The sequence below is a fragment of the Haemorhous mexicanus genome, chromosome 1 (genome assembly GCF_027477595.1).
Source record: "Haemorhous mexicanus isolate bHaeMex1 chromosome 1, bHaeMex1.pri, whole genome shotgun sequence".
NCBI classification, from domain to species: Eukaryota; Metazoa; Chordata; class Aves; order Passeriformes; family Fringillidae; genus Haemorhous; species Haemorhous mexicanus.
In genome coordinates, this window is record NC_082341.1 from 83589888 (window position 1) to 83610182 (window position 20295).

Consider the following 20295-nt stretch of genomic DNA (forward strand, 5'->3'; position numbering starts at 1 on the left):
AGAAAGAGTGTGAGGTTCTTGAGCCAAGCTTGAAATTCTTGTCCATCATCTCTTTGCCAAGTCCTGAGAAACAGCTTTTTTTCCCCCAACTCATTAAAGCCTCATCTGAAGATTTTATGTTGTAGTTTTAACCATATCCTCTCTGCTTAAATTGCATTTCTTAAACCAGTGGCAATAATTATTGTTATTCACATTTTAATGTAGATTCCTGAAGAGGTTAGAAATGGTGATACCCTGTATAGGGACATGATCAAGTAGCTATGCAGTGAGAAAATGATACATTTCTCAGGGATTATTCTCCATAATAAACATGTCAGCACAAGAGAGGAGGGTCAGTCTGCTGCTGGTATCATCTGGATGGCAGCAACATTTGTGGGGGGTATGTAGGGCTGAGGTTTAATTCCTCATAATGTTCAGAGTTTAAAGCCATTCCTTGCACCTCCTTGTTGAATGGTTGATCCAGGAGAGAAGGGGCTGTTGGGGATGAGGAGGAGCCCTCCCAAATCCACTCACTGGCTCTGTTTTAATGTGCATGCAGAGCACACAGCTCCTGTGGCCATGCAGCTATCAAACCAAGGAGGTAGAGAATTCTGCTAGAGAGACTACACCTTGTTCCCTGCTCCAAGAACTATTAATTTTTTTTTTCAATGTCTTTTTAAATTAAGCAGTAACTTCCCAAAAAATCCCTAGGGACATAGAAGACACGTATTCCTTGCAGGGCATAAAAAAAAAAAAATATACCTAATTTTTCTTGGCTGCAACTGAGGCTTTTCTGTCTTTGGTCCAACCATCTCCTAAACACTGAAGGAGAATAAAGTGCCTGCAACTGGTTTTGAATTTGTCATGGAATCAAATCAGTGGCCAAGCAAACAGCATAACAAGAGATGTTTCAGTAGGGAAATGTACCGGGAAAAATATTTGTGATTAGGTATTGTTATAGTTTAATGAAACAGGAAGTGAAGTTTCAAGCAGGAAGTAAAGTTTCAAGTTTTAATTTTTTTCACTTTAGGTGGTGTTATTGTTCAGAATAGTGTTCTTTCATAGTTTCACACATGAAACCTAGAGAAAAAAGTTGACGATTGAATCCAGATTTCACAAGTCCCCAAATTTTTCAATAAAAAAGTTTCTTTATTATATATTATGCTTTATTTATTATTTACTAAAACTTTTATAGTTGAAAAATAATTAGATGAGATTGAAAATAAAATATAGATAAGATACTCCTTCATAAAGTCTTAAAAATAGACAATGATTTACCTTAGCAAGTAAAAGGAATGTATCACAGAATGAAGCATAAATAAATGTTTTCTTATCAATTATAGTCTGTTAAGAAACTGTAGCTGCCATAGCATTCTCTCATAGGTATTCTACAGACACATGCTACTTCTGAGTGGAGTGCATGAACTGTTAGGGGTACATCAATCTTCAACACAGACAAAATGTTATGAATTTCTGTCTCAGCTCTAAGGCACATCTTTGTCAAGCTGAAAAATCTCTATAAGATTGGAAATACAAGTTGTAGATAAAGATGGGTCAATGAGCGTGATTCATTAAAAATATATAACTTTTGAGATTGCTGAAAATCCTTTTTTTTTGATTAGGCAAGAAAAAACATCTGGTCCAAATCTAGGAATAGTAAAACTTTGCTATTAGAGTATATGAGAATCCATCTAATAATCTGAGATAGTTTCATTTTCTTTGTGAAAGAAACAGATATAATTGATGTGGTGGCTGAGATGTGTAATTCAGCATGTACTTGTTATTCAGTATAGGTTCTTGATTGGTCTTTTCCAGAAGATTGAGGAGTTAGAAGCTCCAGTTTGAGGACTTAGAAGCTTCAACTTTGTAGAAATAGTCTTCTAAAACAAGGCATACTGCTTGCTTTAGCTGCCAGTGGCTTTGCATCTTGGTCTCAAGTAGATATGAATTTTTGTTAAGAGCTAGAATTCTTTCTTTGAAAGATTTTTGAATGAGTCTGACTGGAGTTGGATTTAAATTCCAATTTGAGGCATGAAATGGCTGCTGAGAAATGGTACACAAATTGACCTGTTTCCTAAACTTTTTGATTAATTGGAAATCCTACTATTGGAAAGGTTATTTGTATCAATTCATAATGTTTTACTTAATAGAGTGGTGGATACTGTCTCTGCCAAAGGCAGGTATTTAACTCTTTGCATGGCAGCTACTGGAAGATAGCTTTGCTAGTTCAACTGCAAACTGACTAAATCCTTGATGCTTTTGAGACACTATAACACATGGGAATTTAATCTACAGGGGACAGAAGTACTCTAAAAATTGTTGAATGTTTACAAAATTTTCCTCTGGAGAACACTTTCCTAAAGAGAGGATTGACATGGTGATTCTCTGGATTTCCATTGATAGATACATTCCAAAATTGTTCTATTTTCAAATGGAAACAATTTTTTTAGAATTTTATTTTACCTTTTTTTAGAGAGGGAATTTGTTCTGCAATCATTATTGGACAGCATATGTTATTAATTTGTATGTTCTTTCTTTCCTCCCAGACAAATGGTTTTGAAGAAAGGTGTTTATTTATTAATAACTAGTACCTAGATCAACACTTTTTTATTCAAAATGTTCTTAAAGTCAATAGTTCAAATTTCTTTTAGAAAGGATAGCCCAAAATATTCCCTTCATAAAATAAATATAATAAATTTTGACATACAACCGTGAGAAAGTCCTCTAGTTTAAAAGGTATGACCGAATTTCTCTTGGAATAGCCACTTGGGGCATTAAGAAGTTGCTAATAATTTTAGAAGGTATGCAAATAGTTTTTGGTTAAAATTGCACCTTTTAGATTCTTAATAGTGGATAAATGACTTAAGTTCTCTCCCCTGCATGGAAGCCTGGGGATGTGTAATAGACCATCAGACCTCCTTTGTTGACAAGCATTATCAAAAATGTATCTCATTTCACTGTTGATTTAAAATAATTTCCAATACTATAAGGAAGAACATCAGTATTTACTTGAAATATAATAGGAAAGAGGGAATATGAAGGAGTCAGAGCCAAAGATAAAGAACATAAATCTCAAATATTATGTGTGCTTGCTTTTTATAGAATATCGTTCAAAACTGCTGTCGTTGCATCCAAGCATTGAAAAACAAAACTGCACCAGATTGCAGAAATACTCGGGGTCTTACCCAGATAAGAATAATTTAATATAGAGTTTTTCTGTGTTTTTCTTCTATTTCTGCCAAAGTTCTCTTCTGAGAAAGAGTCAAACCTTTCTTATTTCCTAAGTTAAGCATCTATTTGGTGTTTGAAACATTAATACACTAAGCACTGTGTGGTATAGCTGTTTGTATATAATTTAAAATTAGCTTTTAATAAATATATTAAATTATGCATGTACCTTTTTAACACCTCTTTTTAGTTTTTTCCTTTCTAATTGCCAAGACACTGGACAACTGAATCTCCCATTTTAAGATTGATATGTACTGCATATAGTTTGACACAAACCAGGAAATTTTATTTCATTAGTAGTTGCTTTTTCTTAAATATAAAGTCTTAGATTCCCTGCTAATTTTGTTAACTTCTCTATCTAATAATATACCAGCAGAGTAGCAATGACCATGGACTTTCCTAGAAGCTTTTAAGCTGTAAAATTCAATGCTGTTATATGGCCAGAGATCCTTAGATTTTTGTTGTTCTCTAGCAATAGCAGTACTACGTAAACAACCTCTGAAATGCAAAGCCCTTTGATATTGAGCATGGGGAAAGAATGATTTGGTTTAAATTCTGGAATGATAAAAAGACGACACACCCCGTTTTTCTTCCTGTAACACACCGAGAACAGAGATGTTTTTATGCTTGTATTTTACTTCACAGGGGGACAAAAACTGCAAGACCAAAAATATTCATGATTTTGTACTAAGGTCTCACATGAACAAAGAGTAAGATTTTTCAAGTCCCAGAATGTAGCTTTTTTTTTTTTTTTTAATGCATCAGTTAATTTAATTTACTGAAATTTAATTAGATGTCAATGAGCAATGATTTATGAGTTTTTCAGGTCACTTGCTTACTTTTTTTTCCTTCAAGTATCCTGTAATGGAGTAAGAAAAACTAAGGCCCGAATAATGGAAAGCTTAAGCTTTTCTGTTTCCTTCAAGTGATGGTACAGAGGGTAACCAAAATTTTGTTTAGCCATTTTGGTGTTTAAAAATAAATCTTGATATCAACCAGGCAGAACAATTTGTAACATTTCACAGAGAAATGCAACAAAAGGATTTTTTTTTATTTCCAGCTACAGTATTTCATAGAAAGTTTTGTTATACAGTTACGTAATTGCTTTTTTGATCTAATAAATGCCTTTATATCTCAATTTCTTTTAATATCTATCCTTGACTTGTTGTCATCACAATGATAATGACTTGTAATAGTAAGAAAATCACAATGGCTTATTGTTTAAATGATTAATAAGCTTATCACATTCCATTCTCTGTTAAGCCCACAAAACAGAACATTCAGATTTTTAACCTCCATTTTTGTCTGATACTTGTAGAAAAATCACATCTGTATATTTTATTATAGAATCAAAATATATTAAAAGAAGGAAAAAATAAGAACTTAACTATCACACTAATCAGATGGTTCAAACAGGTTTCAGATGGAGAGACAAACATAAAACAGCTCTAAAACTACAGAGAAATTAGAAAAAAAATAAAATCTGCATTTTTATGAAGCATCACAATTACAAATTCATTTTGAGAGTCACTCTTTTCCCTAAAGAATTATTGAATATACATATAAAAATATTTTTAAAAAATTAAAATAAAGTTGTAAATTAAGGTCAGAATCTTAAAATCAAACTATATTATTTTTATTTTCTGAATCATTGTAGAAGTACTATGCTTATCCATAGTATATATTTCATTTTTAAAGAAGAGTTGAAGCTCTATCTATCACTTATGCTTTAGACTGGAGCATGATTAAAAAATGTATTCTCGTATTTCAAGTATAAGTTTGCATCCCAGAAACCTGCAGGTAAAAACAAACGAAGTTACAGAGCATGGTTGTATTGTCTTGTCTTCTAAACTCACCCTTGCTTTCAACCTAACTCTACCCCACCCCCATGTGCAAAAACAGATAATAGCCAAAGCTTTAATTATCCGTATTCTACTGATGATTTAACTAATTTTAAAGTTATGTTTAGAAAGGGTGGAGAAGAGTAGGATTTAAACCCCGTCACATTCTTTGTACCATATGTATCTTTTTTGATGTTACACAGATTGCTAAATCTTAAGTCCTGGGATTCCCTTTTTTTTAGGCTGAACCAGCTGCTGCATTTGCTGTTCCTGCATCTTTTTTTCTGTGTCGAGCACACTAAAGCCCTTATGCAACCTAATACTTTCTGTTCATTGGAATGATTTTCTGCTTTTAGCTAAATGCACATTCTACATCACAGCAGGGCTTTTTCCAGTTCCTCTGGTGGAGGAAAGCAAATATTGATGATATATTTTCTCATGGTGGCTGAATGGTTATCAATCACGTTCCACATTCTTTGATTTTTTACTATTACACATTCAGTTAATCAGTTTTATATTTGGTATTTCAATTTATTATTCTGAAAGACTTCTGCCTTGAAGATTACCCTAGTGCCCTATTTTTTTTGCTGTTTCTATGATGTTTAATACAAATGTTATATGATTATTATAACCACTGTTTATATGTACATATGGATATTTTTTACAAGCTGTTTAGCATTAACAGATTTTTTTCCTTTAATTTCATCAGTCTTAATACTGTTTTAATGCTTTCATTTTCCAATGGGAAAACTTATTTGTATACAACTAATAATATGTAGTGAATATATTTTTCCAAAGTCTATTTCAAATTGGACTACTTGAAAATATAAATAATTCATATTTGTTTCAGCTACACTTTAAATTGTATTCTCTCAAGTCTCCATCTATTAAACTCCGTGGTCATTGTGCTGCCAGATTGTTAAGTTTATCAATGAGTCTGTTTTCACATGCTATGACATACAGAGTGGAATATTTTTTGCAGAGGTGGTAGCTTATTCAAGTTTACTCACAAGCATCTCCTGAAGTTGCAAATGTTGCTTTAGTGTCTGTGTGTTGTGTTGACTGCCCCTTTCCATCACACTGACCCCATCCTTTCCATCTGATTAAGACATAATATTATTCTGAAGAATGTTTTGTGGGAATTTTGAAAAACAGACCCATAGTTACATCAACAGTTTATAATGTAAAGTAGGCTTTGCTGTTTCTTTAGATTTTTCTTGGTATATGTAAGGAAATTTTTCAGATTTGTAAAGGCACCTTGTTGTGCTCAGAAACTGCAGGAATGTTTGTTAAGTCTTAAATATAGGCATACAGCTGTCCTGAAGAGGTATTTGAGGCTATTATTAGGTTATTTTGCTTACAACTCATATAGTTTAGAAGACAGCAGTGATTTTAGCTACATCAATGAAAGACGATACTGTAGGCTTCTCTTCTGAAAACCATTAGTTTGAATTCTGTCTCCTGGTGCTGGTTCAGTTGCTTTCTGGAGACCAACCCACTCTCCAAGGAACTGTGGCAAGAGTTAAGATTGAAAGTACTTCCCTCTCAAAAAGGAAAGAGGGAGGTTTTTTCCTCTTCTTTTGAAGAAGTGAAATGCACTTACTTCTATACTGCCTCATGATGATTTGTTGGCTTGAAGAAAGCAGCAATATTTTGTAAACATAGCAGCTCATGTAAATATTTATTCTTCTCTATAGCAAAAATTTGCTAAAGCTTCCTTGAGTGGTTTTATTTCTGTTGGGAAACTCAGGGAATTACGAGTTTATTAGTTTGTTACATCTGCTGTTTGTTTTGTATGTTCATTTTCTGTTTCATTGCTGGTACCACCAAAGATGTTATAATGATTCCAGCTGCACTCTTGCAGTGTTTTCCATTGCTGGCTATGATTTACACCTCTTACATCTTAAACCTTATTTTTCACTTTTAGAAATCATCCTTTCATTTTGTCCAATTATGATTTTTTTTCTTTACAGACTTTGTTGCCTCCAAGCATGTTCTCTAAAACTCTGTCTCCATACAGTTCTTCATAGTCTCCTACACTTTACATAGCAATATTTCAACAAGAATTTTTCTCTTCATTCACAGTGATTAGGTTTTTAATGTTCAGTTGCTGGTTTTGCAAGTCTTTTTAAAACTCTTGCAGTACAAGCTAACAAAGCACATTATTTACTTATTCTGGCCAATGGCATTATCTTTTACAGCTTCTCTATATAGTTGGCCATCCTTAAAAACGTCTGTCAGGTGTCTGGATCTATCCCAGTATGTCTTGCTTACAGTCAGGATGCAAAGATGCCATTCATTTGAATTCTTAAATGGCTGTTAGGCTCAGCCTTGACATTTGTGATGAAACTGCAGCTTTCCCTGTGTCTGTGGCAATAAAGTTGCATCCATTAAGTTGCTCTGGGGTTACTAGCCTTCTCAGCTGTTTCTTGGCAGAAGGGGACACTTATTTTGATTATATAACTAAATATTTATTTGAAAGATTATGACAGGCCTGAAAAACTCCATGTCCTAGAGCCATGTTCCAGATTTATTTTTTCCCTACTTTTTTTTTTACACCCTATTTTGCTTTGCAACTGTGGTTTAAAAATGGCCAGATAGACAACACTTTGGAAGATGGGACTTCTACAAGTTCTTCAGGAATCTGCACTTTTTCTTGGAGGCTGTGCATAATGTTGCAAACATTGTAGTAGATTTGAAAACACTGGAGCAAAACACCTGGCCTTTGAAAGCAGTAGAATCACTGGCTATGATTTTCCACTGTAAGGAAATCTGAGATAGCCATGTTGCATGCTAGTATATTTTGAGGACGTTGATATCTACACACCCTAGCTGTGTACCATAGACTGGTGAAAAAACACAAATTCAATCTTTGCTTGTCTCAAAGTTGTGGAGTGAAACACATCCTCACCCTAGTTTGGCCTCCCAGGTGGTCCTTGCAAAATCAGTCATACACAGTAGGAATATAAGGCAGAGAAGATAGGTTGGAGAAGTCAGAAGCAGGGGAGTTTATTGAGGCAGATATCAGGTAACATTCTATTCCTTTTTGTTGGCTTTGCATATGACCCACATTGCTCCTGAGAAGAGCAGTGTTTCATCCTCATAATCTGTGGGATCTCAGGCACTGTTTCTTCAATTGAAGCTCAGTCAGTTTTGACTTTCAACATTTCTGAGGGCTGATCTTCTTAGACAATAAACAAAAAAGGAATGGTTTGGGAGATGCTGAAAGACAGCAAAAGGAAATATGAGGAATGAAGAATGTATGCCAAGATAAGAAGGAAGAACAAGAACATTGACAGATGTCTTGGGGAAAGCATTAGTGCTGCAGTTCTCAGAGTGAGAATATTTTATTTCTTTCTGGGGTGGTATGCTGCTGTAACCATGATCTCCAGGTCATACACTTGAATAAAAAGAACTGTAAGTTTGCCATCTATAATAAACAAGCCACAAGAAACACAAAGTATTTGTGTTTGATTACATTATCCTGTCCAAAGCTGTATTTCTAAATTGAATGTGTATGTAGGCATAGGGGAGGGAGGCCTGCAGTCTTTTTTGTGTTTCTTCTTCTCTTGAGGAAGATGACAGCAAATGATTCAGTCTGTAGATGCCAGACCCAGTACAGTGGTAGGAAGAAATATTAGGCTGTAGAAGAAGCACATGCTGAATGCATGGGGTACCTGATTTTTCTCTCATGCTGGAAAACTGTGACAAGCCAAATACAATGTGATATGAATCATACTGAATCTGTTGTCTGCCAGTTAGGCATGTGATATAGAGTTGCACTGACTGATCTATAAAGCAATACCAATTAATTTACATCTGTAAAATTATCTCACTGCTGCTTCTTCTTCTTCTTAGTACATTTTTCCAACTTCTTTGCTCAAAAGAAAATCATTCCTCTTTCACTCAGTAATTAACAGTGTTCTGGTTTAACCCCAGCCAGCCTCCATGTACCACACAGCCCCTCACTCACCCCCCTCCCCTTCCCTCATCACAAACCCAAAACACAGCCCCATAGCGGCATATGTGAGGATAATTAATTGTGCCTCAGCCAAAACAGGGACATACAGGCACTGAAATTTTGGGACAAGTCTCAGACCATATTTTGACCATGAAACTTGCTGTAATTATAGTCAAGATTTTGCATCCAGTAATCATCAGTGGAAACACTGCTTGTTGTGTTGTTGAGCTGAGCTTCTTTTTGCTTAATTGTGGGGCAAAACTGACTGTTGGCAGCAATTTGATTCAGTTTTGACTAGAAGTCTATTTTAGGTTGTTTGGGGAAAAAAGTGATCATCAAATTAGATATTTTAATATCAAAAAGGTAATAAAAATTAAAATTGTAGTTTACTGGAAGTTTTTTTCCTAAAACATGGTCAAGCATGTTTATATCAAAAAAGGAGAAAAATGTAAACAGGTGCATGAATGATTATATTGAAACCTGAGAGGCTAGGCAGAAGATTTTACATATATACATGATTTGGTATGATCAAAATTTTTCTATGGACTAAGAGGATTTTGTTTTATAAACTGAGCTTATAATTTATGGTTTATCTAATTCATTTTGACTGTTTAATAGAATTAAATAATATTATGTAATGTTTGTTATATCCCATGCATAAACTTCTTATTTGGTGTACACTCTCCTTTCCAGCACTACTTGGACTGACTACACAGTCTTTCTCACGAAAATGAGGAGCTTTTCACAGTCATCTTGGTTCTCCCTCCTCTCTTTCATTTTGGAGTCTATTTGAGGCTGCTTTTTTGTATTTTCTTACAGCTGCTTACTTGGTGTTCCTCACCACTTGCCAAGCAAAGTTTGGGAATGTCGTGTTGCCCTCCCTCAGCCCAGTTGCCCTGGAGGGTGCAGTGACTGTGTAGGGGTGCCAGCCCCTGGCCTCAGGTGCTCCCGGGGTGCAGCTGGTGTAGGGGGACACGGACGTGAGGCCACCAGGCGTTCCCTGCCATGGATAAAACCAGTACTTGCCAAGCCAGGGCCAGATACATCCTGAGAGCCTGCACTGCCAACTCTGAGCCAAACCTCTGGCCTTGTGCTAGGGATGGCAAACCCCCTGTTTTCTGGACTGCAGAACAGGCCTTCCCAAACATTCCCCTTGCCATTATTACTAACTCAAAAGGGAAGTCTTTCAAGACTTCAGGGCTTATCTCTGTGTGTGTTTGCAGTATTGGATCTTTAATACTTCCTATTGCTGCCACTTAAGAGATTGCATAATGCTGCAGCTCCCTAAAATATTTATCAGCGTGAGAATGTGATCCTTTGTGTTCAGAACAAATGTACTTTGATATTTTTAAATTATTTTAAAACTTTGCAAGAATGAGTCACAAATGTTATCATATACTCTGACACTGGTTTCCAATGCGTTACTGCCTTTCCTCAGAAATCACATCAAGAATAGAAGTGAGGAGTGAATGCTAAAAGCTATGATTTTGCAGAGGTTGAAATCAGGATAAGTAAGAAGAAGGGGTTCAGCCTCAGTCATTCATATTCACCTAGACTCAAAACCTGCACATACTCATATACATGTGCTTTATTAAATGAATGTGATACTATATAAACTCCATAATTTTTAACAAAAGAATGCTAAAACAAACTGGGGAAATTATGAAATTTGATGCTTTTTAAACTGCTTTCAATATAGTAAAGTGTAGGACAATTCTGTAGACTGAAGTCAGTAACCCTTGGCATGAATGTGCATTTATCAAGCCAGACTTTAACATCTTGTTTTCTTGTGACTACTGCTGTTAAGGCTGTTCTGCACTAATAACTTTTTAAATTTTTTCCTTTTTTTTTCTTTTTTTAATGTATTGCATCACGTGAAAACAGACTTTTAAAGTTTTCTAAGTTCTTTTAACTGTACTATAATACATAAGGAAACTTCAGTCAAAATAATCCTGCATTCGGAGGCGTCATTGAAAACATCCAACACAAAGATTTTTTTCACTGAATGACACCAAGCAGGTAGAATTGCTAGTGTGATTTTTAGTAACTCATTTTCCTCTTGCCTTTTCAGACTATGGCACTATTAAGAAAGTACTTGCCCCAGTGAACCAGACTTCAAGCAGCTGCCTGCTTGAGGAAATTGAACTCCTGCCAAAAAGTCAGCGAGAGCCCATCAGGAGCCTTCAGATCCTGCACAGCCAGAGTGTCCTTTTTGTGGGCCTTCAGGAACATGTGATTAAGGTCCCCCTGAAGAGATGTCTCTTTTATAAAACATACAGGTACGAAGAATCAGCTAGCTTTATTTGACTGGAAAAAAAATACGTGCCGGGGGTTGGAGAAAAATGGAAGGGTAAACGGCTGCAAGTAGGGATCCAAATTAATTGTCTCTCTCAACAATGACTTCCTGTGTACCCTGTTTATCAAAAGTGGCTCTGACTATTTGTACTAACTTTTTAGGACTAGATGAGGCTTTTGAGGAATTGAAGTGTCATTATGTAGATTTTAAATTATGGAGTGAAACAACAAGAAATGTTTTATATAGAAAACTGTTATCTGGTAAAGTGCCATAGAGCTGCTGGTTTAATATATTTAAAGCTTGGGACTTGAACAAATTTTGGGGTTTTTTTAAAGCTGTTTTATAACTGAATAAACAGTATCTCTGTGAATTCAGAAACAAATTGGGTTGCATGAACTGAGAACCAAGAGTACTTGGAAATGTGGCTATTTAAAATGTTGGTCAGTGTTGGTCTGCTAAGTGTAACGCAAAAATGTTAATATTCTACTAGATAAAAGGGCTATGCAGCCAACAGTTGTTCTATCAAAGACACAGGATAACTTACAAATAATCACTTGGTTGTAGACTGTATTGTGATAGTTAAAGGACTTAAAGTTCAGCACACAACTTTTTCAAAAGGCTATCTGAAAATACATCTGGGTTGCAAAACATATTATTAGAGATTGTTAATTCCATCTAATTAGTTGTACCTTCCCTTTGGTATGTGTGGTCCTGGTAATTCAGTGAGATTGTTTTGTGTTACGTCAGACATTCATGAACCAGTCATGAGGTTTTGAGAACGGTGACAGGGGCATGTGGTTGGTTTTTAACTTGTTTTAGCTTTACCTGGTTTAACATACAGGCTCACAGAGACAGTATATGTGCAGCAGAGATATTACACCTCCCCTGAAAGGCAGCGTGACCATTCGCAGGTAGAGACGTTTCTGCCCATCACAGGGGACACACAGTTGCCCCAGCAGGGAAGTGACCACAGGACACAGGTGTAGTAAAGCTGTGGCTTGGTGGCAGTGAAAGGACATTTCCAAGGGGACCTGGCTCACCATGGGGATTTGTACCATGCAGGAAGCCAGTGAAAGGCTACTGGATTGAAAACAAGACTGAAGGTAGAGGTGTGCCCTAGAAAACAAGTAGACAAGGGAAGGGAAGAATTCTACCTTTCACAGTTTTTTACCAGCCCCTTTTTGTTTATGCTGTCTTATGTAGCATATTTTTGGCATTTTTTATTGAATTAGAAGAATACTTGAAGCCCCATTGGAAGTCCTGCAAAGCTTACTTTAGGGAAAAGTTTTATATGGGCAAGTCTCTGCTTCAAGCATTTTCCTGGTTTAGTGGCCTGCATAGGATCAAGTTTCAGTTTCCATGGAAATTTCATCTTTCCTTGCTTCAGAGAGTTGAAAAAGGATGTGTGGTGGTATTTACAGCAAGCCTGTAGTCCACCTTGGACATTTCAAGGCTTGTGCCTCACTTCATTTTTAATGAGGAGTGAATGCCCAAGGTCCCTGGTACCTTTGCTTCTCTCAGGACAATTCCCAAAGCGTGTCAGTTGTATTCCAGCTGCAAAGCCCAAACACACTTCTGCCCTTGCAGGGTAGGACTGCTGTTTCAAATCCCAGACCCCATGTGTGGCTGCAGGCTATTCATTCCTCTCCCTGTTTGAGCACTGGGCTCTAATTGTCTGATTTTTTAAATTTCTTTTAAAACAAAAGAAAACAAAAAGAAGTAGTGCCTTTCCCATTTTACTGAGAACAGTAGTTAAATGCTTCACATACTGCTCAAATGATAATTTATTCCTCTGCCCAGAGGTATATGAAATCTCATCTTCCAGTGGAATGACTTATTTAAAGGAGATAAAATGATTCCTTGTGGGGTTTTTCAATCATGTCTTTTGTAGTTGTATGATTCTCTTGTAGTAATTAAATATTCATTACACCAAAAGACTTGCCATCCTTGCTTTCTTCTTGGTTAAAGAGTTCACCATCAATTCTAGTTCTGTTTTGTGAAAAAAGTGAGGATTTACAGATGTGATCCAGACCAAAAAAAGGAATTTTTTGTCTATCATTAGGGACTCAAGTTATTTGAAGATTGCAGATGTAATCTTTTTCTCACCTATACTTTACTTTTGGTTTGACTATTTTTTTCCTGGCTTATGCTGGATTTCTTTTTTTTTTTTTCTTTTTATATGTGGACAGTGTACAAGTGCATTACTTGGGGCTATGCATTTCTCCAGGCATTGAAACATCTAAAACTTGCTCACTGCATTTCTGGGTGCTTGAGTACTGACATTCTTCTATTATGTTGCTAACTATTACTTCTATACTGTAGCAATGAGTAAACAGAATAATGGGTAAACCTTACCTAAGGAAATGCCTTGGAGCATAGTGGGTTTTGGGGGTTTTCTGTATTATTTTAATTTACATATTCACATATATCATACTTAGGGCTGTATAAGTGTGCCAAAGCTACATTCTGAAATTCCATCAATGATAACTAGAGTCTCTTCCCCGATCAAGGACATGTACTCTTCAGGATCCACTTCACATAGTTATTGAGGAATAGGGCATGCTTGTGTATGAATAATAGCCTTAAAAAGTCAAAATGTTGAAGACCTGCTACCTCACCTGCTCCTTTTGTGTGAAAGGCAGAGTGCTCAGTGCCTAATCTTATCTAATCTCTTTGTTTGGGCTTCTTGAGCTTTCAGACAATACAATTTCAGTCCCTCTGTTGAGCAGGCTCTTTCATGAGCTAATATCTCAATGTCAAGATAATTTTCTAAAGATTGTGCATTTTCCATAATTGTTTTTCATTATTCCTTGCTTCATCTTCCCTCAGTAGCCTCTAAAGCATGTGGTTGTTGCTTTTATTTGTAATTTAGTATGTCTCCTTAATAATCACTCTAATATGCTCTGCATATCATAAGTCTGTTCCTCCAGCACTTTTCAGTGGTGGAAAACCCCTGTGACTTGCTGCTGCTCTGACAGATATTCCATCTGCTTCAGCACATTCCAGTCATGATTCTGCTTCTACAAACACTGTTAACAAAGGCTCCTGAAAATATATTTGGAGGCGAATGTTTTGGGGGTTTCTTGTTTGGGGGGGGGGGGGGCGGTTTGTGTGGGGTTTTTTTTTGTGTGAGTGTTTTAATTGCAGTTCGCTGCACTTTATTACTGTGACAGCAGACCTAACCATGGGCAAAAGCTGTTGTCACACCCATAGTTTAGGTTATGCCCTGATATTTCCATCATTCATAAGTTTCCCATGCCAGTTATTTGGATTGCCAGTTTCCATGGGGAGCAGGTGGAGGGTATCTCATGCCGACTTCTGCCAATGCCTGAATAGTTTTGAACATCCTGTCATAATTGGGCTGGTTTTGAGAGTCAGCTAGAGAAAAGTAATTTGGGATGCATCAGTACTTTGGAGAATCAGTTCTCAGAGAAGCCCTGCCATCTTCAAGGTGCAGGAAGCAGCAGAGCAGTTACCTAAATTTACCTAAACTCCTTAGGGAAAATCCTTAAGGTTTGACCAGATTATTATCACCTGGGTATTGCAGTTCACATGTTTATCAAACTTTTACAGAAGTCCATCAATGATATTCACTGGAGCTATTTTCACAGATGAATTCTCCATCTCTCTCTACTTCTTCAGAGTTGAGTAGGCCAAGCATGAAGCCCAACTGACCTTAAAATATCTGCTAACTATAATGTGAGATAAACAGAATAATTATCATGAGAAGATAACTTAAACTCTCTAAAATTTCAGTTTCTGTGTTTCACTTTGAAGGTTCTATGCATCCATAATAAGGAATAAGTTCTGTAGTATGGGGGTAGAGACTCTGTACCCTGAAACAAAAACACAGTCAGCTTTCTTTTGTTGGCAGCTGTAGCCTTCAAAAGCAAACCTGAGTGGCAGTGATTTTTTTGTGAGGCAAATTTGTCAAGTTATACTTTGTACTGGCATTTTCAGTGCATTAGTTCTGAAAGGACAACAAAAGTCTGTATCAGCCCAGTGTTCTTTAAAATCTTACCAAGCAAGGGTCAAGGATTGGTATTTCTGACAGAAGATAGGTTTCACACACTTGAAAGGCTTGAAAACTAATCTTACTGTGATGTTATGTCTAAGTAAATAAATAGTGACATCTGCTAAAAGCTGTACAAATAGTGACTTCTCTGACACAAAAAAACCTGCCAATTTCTGGAAATTTTTCAGTTTTTTTTTTTTTTTACAATATATGCCTAAAATACTACTGGGTCACAAGCTTGTCTTGCTAAGTAATGTTATCATAGCTATTCTACTATAACTAACCTTTTGCTCTTTGAACTTCTTTATTTTTATTCTGGTGTCTTTAAGCAATCTTTACATACACAAGAAAACTCTATCAATAAAATAAAAAAAAAAAGAGTATGAATTAACTAGCAGGAAAAAACAATATACACAATATACTTGATTTCATTCCTAGAAATCCAGTAAGATCATTGATATAAGTATTTCAGCCACTTTTGCATTCCTTTATTTTGCCCTAGCTGTAGATTTTTTATCCTCAGAAGTACCCTCACACTCAGTAGGAACTTGTTTTCCTGGTAATAAACACTCTATAACATTAAGTAGTAAAAATCATTATTCCTATATACTGATACTATACGAGCTAATAACAAGTATATGGTCTAAACCATTACTAGGTGCTCATGTGTCCAGAAGAGCTTGCCAACAAATGGAATTGAAATTGCTGTTGGGAAATAATCATTCCAAAGTATTTCTTTTTGGATATTCAGGTGGATTTCCTGATTTCAAAATATGCAGGCCTCATTCCAGTTTAAATATGAGAAATCTGCTGCTGCATTATAATGTCAGAACCACATGAGGACTGATCTGAATTAGTGATTCCAGAGTAATATTCCAGAATCAGAGTCCTCATAAGTTTCCCAGACTGGGATAAACCATACTCCTATCTGCAAGTCTATATTATAAGTGTGTATTAAATATGGAAATTCTTTCTTTGGGTATTAGATACACTGAAAAGTCATCTTCAGTAGATGTCATCTTATGGACACTGTTAAAGTCATCAGAATTATGAAATGAGCACAGTTTTAAGTTTTTTGCAATCAAAAGTAGTAGAATATTAGTCCCAAACTGAAGAGGGAATAGCTTGACCCTTTCTGCCTCTGTGAAGATGAAAGCTTTTGGAGAAAGTATCTCTCTATCTGTCCTGAAAAATGCATCAGAGACATTTGTTCATTTACATTTTGTTGCAACAACAATATTTAGTGACAACCCTTCAAAGTGTGGTCTATGTATGTATGTATGCATGTATGTTTGTATTGTGTTATAAGCAGATATTTTTGTCAAACAAGAATTTTACAGCCTGCTCCAAATTTATTTCTTGAAGGGAAAGAAAAATGAGGGAAAGAAAGATGTCTTTTGCATTTATTTTGCAAAGATGTAAGTAAACCAGATAGACTTGACTACATAGTTGCAATTCATATTTTATTAGTAGGATATTGTTTTAAACAAAAAAGTGTCCTAAGAAAAATTTAAAACAGTTCTGTGGTTTTCATATATCATGATGTAATTAATTTTGTTGCTTAAAAATATCACAAGATTCAGGAATTCTAAGTTCAGTCTTTTTACTCCTAGTAACTGTAGGTGCTTACGGGCAAGTTCAGGAAGTGGAGGTTGGACCAGTGGACAGTGAGGTGGATTGGGAAATGGCTGAATGCCAGCTCTCAGAGGATTGTACTCAGTGTCACAGTCTAGTTGGAGGCCTTCTGGTGTCACCTAAGGGTCAGTACTGGGCCCAGCACTGTTTAACTTTTCATCAGTGACTTGGCTGAAGGGGCAGATGTCTCCCCAGCAAGTTCTCTGATGACACAAAGCTGGAGGAGTGCCCGATACTCCAGAAGTCTGTGCAGCCCCTCAGAGGGACCTTGACAGGCTGGAGAGGTGGGTGGAGAGGAACCCTCTGAAATTCAACAGAGGCAAGTGCAGGGTTCTGCACCTGGGGAAGAAAAATCCCAGGCACCAGCGCAGACTGCAGGTGACCTGCTGGGAAGCAGCTCTGCAGAGAAGGACCTGGGGGTTCTGGATAGACAGGTTATCCATGAGCCAGCTGTGTGCCCTGGGGGCCAGGAAGGCCAATGGAATCCTGGGGTGCACTGGGAAGAGCACTGCCAGCAGGTCGAGGGAGGTGATCCTGCCCCTGTAGTCTGGTGATGCCACATCTGGAGTGCTGTGTGCAGTTCTGGACTCCTCAGGACAAGAAAGACATGGACCTCCTGGAGAATGTGCAGTGGAGGGAAGCAAAGATGAGTAGGGTCTGAAGTATCTCTTCTGTGAGGTGAGACTGAGGGAGTTGGACCTGTTCAGCCTTGAGAGGAGGACACTGGGAGGAGATTTATCAATGGGTATAAATAGCTGAAGGGAGGGGTATAAATATCTGAGTGTGGAGAGGACGCTCTGAAAATTGTCTTTCACATTTGATCTATATTTAGTCACTTGGCAGCATTAACATTAAGTGAATTGTTTAATATAAACAAATTTTATACATATATTTCTGTTTCTGGATTTGATGGACGGACCTTGTGGGTTTAAGGCTGATATTTGGAATATTAAACTGTATCTAAATATATTTGGAGTATGCTACAAAAATTAAAATAAGAGGAAGCAATGGTAGTCCGCTCAACGTGTCTCAGATGATTAAAGGATTTGATTTTCCTACCAGTTCAGGTGAGAGTTAAGCAGTATTCTGAATATTTGACATGCATCTTAGCTTGAACTACTTAGAATTTTATAAGTTGTGTCCCTACCATTTATCTTCTTCTGGATCATTCATCTGTGTTTTTTGATGCCTGTTTTTCATTGCACACACGTATTTATGTATATAGCTGCAAAACCAGTAGTAATGAAAACACTGATAGGTACCTTTGTCTGGTATCGCATTAATGTATTCATTCAGCAATGGATAGAACTGTGCATTGGGAACATGAGACAGGCTTATACTTCAGTTTTCTGTTTGAATGTGAAGTGATGAACCTGTCTTCTGCAAAATACGGTAGTGACCCTGGTTCAGTTCTAGATATACAAAGTGTCAGGTCACATTTGGTGGTCCTTGTGACTGTGTAGGTGTGGATATGTCAGTAGAAATTATTGAAAGGGTCAGGAGACTTAGATTTTGAAATGCTGTGTATAGGTAAAGACAGAAAAATGTTTCTTGAACAGTCTTAGAAGATGCACCTCTTGCATTTATATATATTGCATGAATAAAATATTACAGCTCAAGAGGATACCTGAATAGCACTTTCATATTCATGTGGGAATATATTCTTGCCCTCAAAGGAAATTTAAAATCTTTTTGAAATTAATAATATTATGATACAGCTTTTAAACATAAGGGGCTTTTTTTGTTCTTTGGAACACTCATAAATTCTTTTTAGTCTAAAAGTCTGTGGGATTTTTAGCATCTTTTACTCTGAATTGTGTTTAATTCTGCCTTGTTTTCTGACTCAATAAATAATCTCAAATATAACTGAAGTAGGACAATTTTTCTGGCCTACTTGATGATAATTATAAAATAGCTGAAGAGATAACCTGACTTTTACTGACTTGCTTTAGAGTGAGGTGGCTTATGGTTTTGTTAGTAGTCAGTCAAAACCCATTGCTAAAGTTCAGCACCACTGCCAAATGTGTGCCTTGCAGGAGACACACTCTGCTACCTATCATTTACATTTGGTAAAAAAATGTGAAGTGACAACACAGAGCAAAATTAGAATCAGTCAGGAGAAGCCAGAAGCTGAGGAATGTTTTTGCAGAGAGTGCTGACTCGATAGGGTGAGTGGCATCAAGAGTCTTCAAATGAACCAGTTTAATTGAATTCCTGAATTTCCTTCCTGAACAGAAGTGCCAGTTTTAGCAGTGCTGGGACAAATCATGTGAAGTCTTAGAGATGTGAGTTGGTGACTACAGGGATTAACAGACAAAACATTCATTCTCTGCTGAAATTGAGATGTAAGAGACAAGATGACAAAATATATTATCCAGCTCTGCTATTTGCCATGTGACAGTCTGAAAGGGCCCTGTCAAATGAAATACCTAATACCTACTTTAAAATTTATGTAATTTTTCAATAGTGACATCGAAAATGACTTTGATTTAGACAGAGATTTGGGAGAAAAAGGAGATAAAGATGTGTAGTGGTATCTGATTTTTGACGTTCCTTAGTTACATAAAATTGGCATAAATTAAACAGCCATGTTGTATAGTTTCTTTTGTTATTTCATGTACACATTGAAGCTATTCCTCTTGCTGCTGTCTCTTGGGAGAGAGATTCATGAAAAAAGACTTAAAACAGTATGAAATTTTCTTAAGGACACATAACTGTGAATTAAGTCCCTTTAAATTTCCCATTTCCGATAGAAGTTCTGATATTTTTATACTTACAAGCTTTATTCTCTCTGACTTTTCATCTGTTAACTTATTTTGTTATCTGTGTCTCTGTTTTATCTAGGCATAGTAGATAAAAATAATTAGGTGCTGTTACTCACACATTAAATCAAAGAAATCATACCTCAAAGGAAATAAAATGGTTTTAAAAGGTGACATAATTAGGCAGTAAGGATAAAAACTTACCCTCATATTACATCCCTCTTTTAAATTTTAAAGAAACTATGTCCACTTTTCAGAGATATAGGTGATCTGAAAAAGAAATAAGAAAACCCTCTGAGATGTGAGGCAGGGTGGAGAACAGAAAAGAATTGCTGTGCCAGTACCTGAGAACAGAGCAGCTATTTAAGTCAGATCCTGCCACATCTCCTGAATATGTCTGACACAGTGAGCTGAAGGAGGTTGATGATACTGAATTAGAGTTTTGTAGGGTTTTTTTTCCTGTCTGGATGTAAGATTTTAAAAAATCAAACTTTTTACAATATGAGACTTAAATATAATAATTTCTGGGACAAATAATTAGCACATTAGTGAAAAATATCTCAGCAAAACTAGAGTTT

General features: G+C 36.3%; 1 protein-coding gene across 10 annotated transcripts in view; it reads left to right on the plus strand.

Annotated features, from left to right (window-relative positions):
* SEMA5A (semaphorin 5A) overlaps positions 1 to 20295 on the plus strand; it is a 320230-nt gene that overhangs the window by 213244 nt on the left and 86691 nt on the right. For all 10 annotated transcript variants that reach the window (XM_059854936.1, XM_059854946.1, XM_059854910.1 and 7 more), the window contains one exon: positions 11081 to 11288. In XM_059854936.1, the coding sequence (XP_059710919.1) occupies positions 11081 to 11288 (208 nt within the window). The remainder of the gene's footprint in view (positions 1 to 11080; positions 11289 to 20295) is intronic.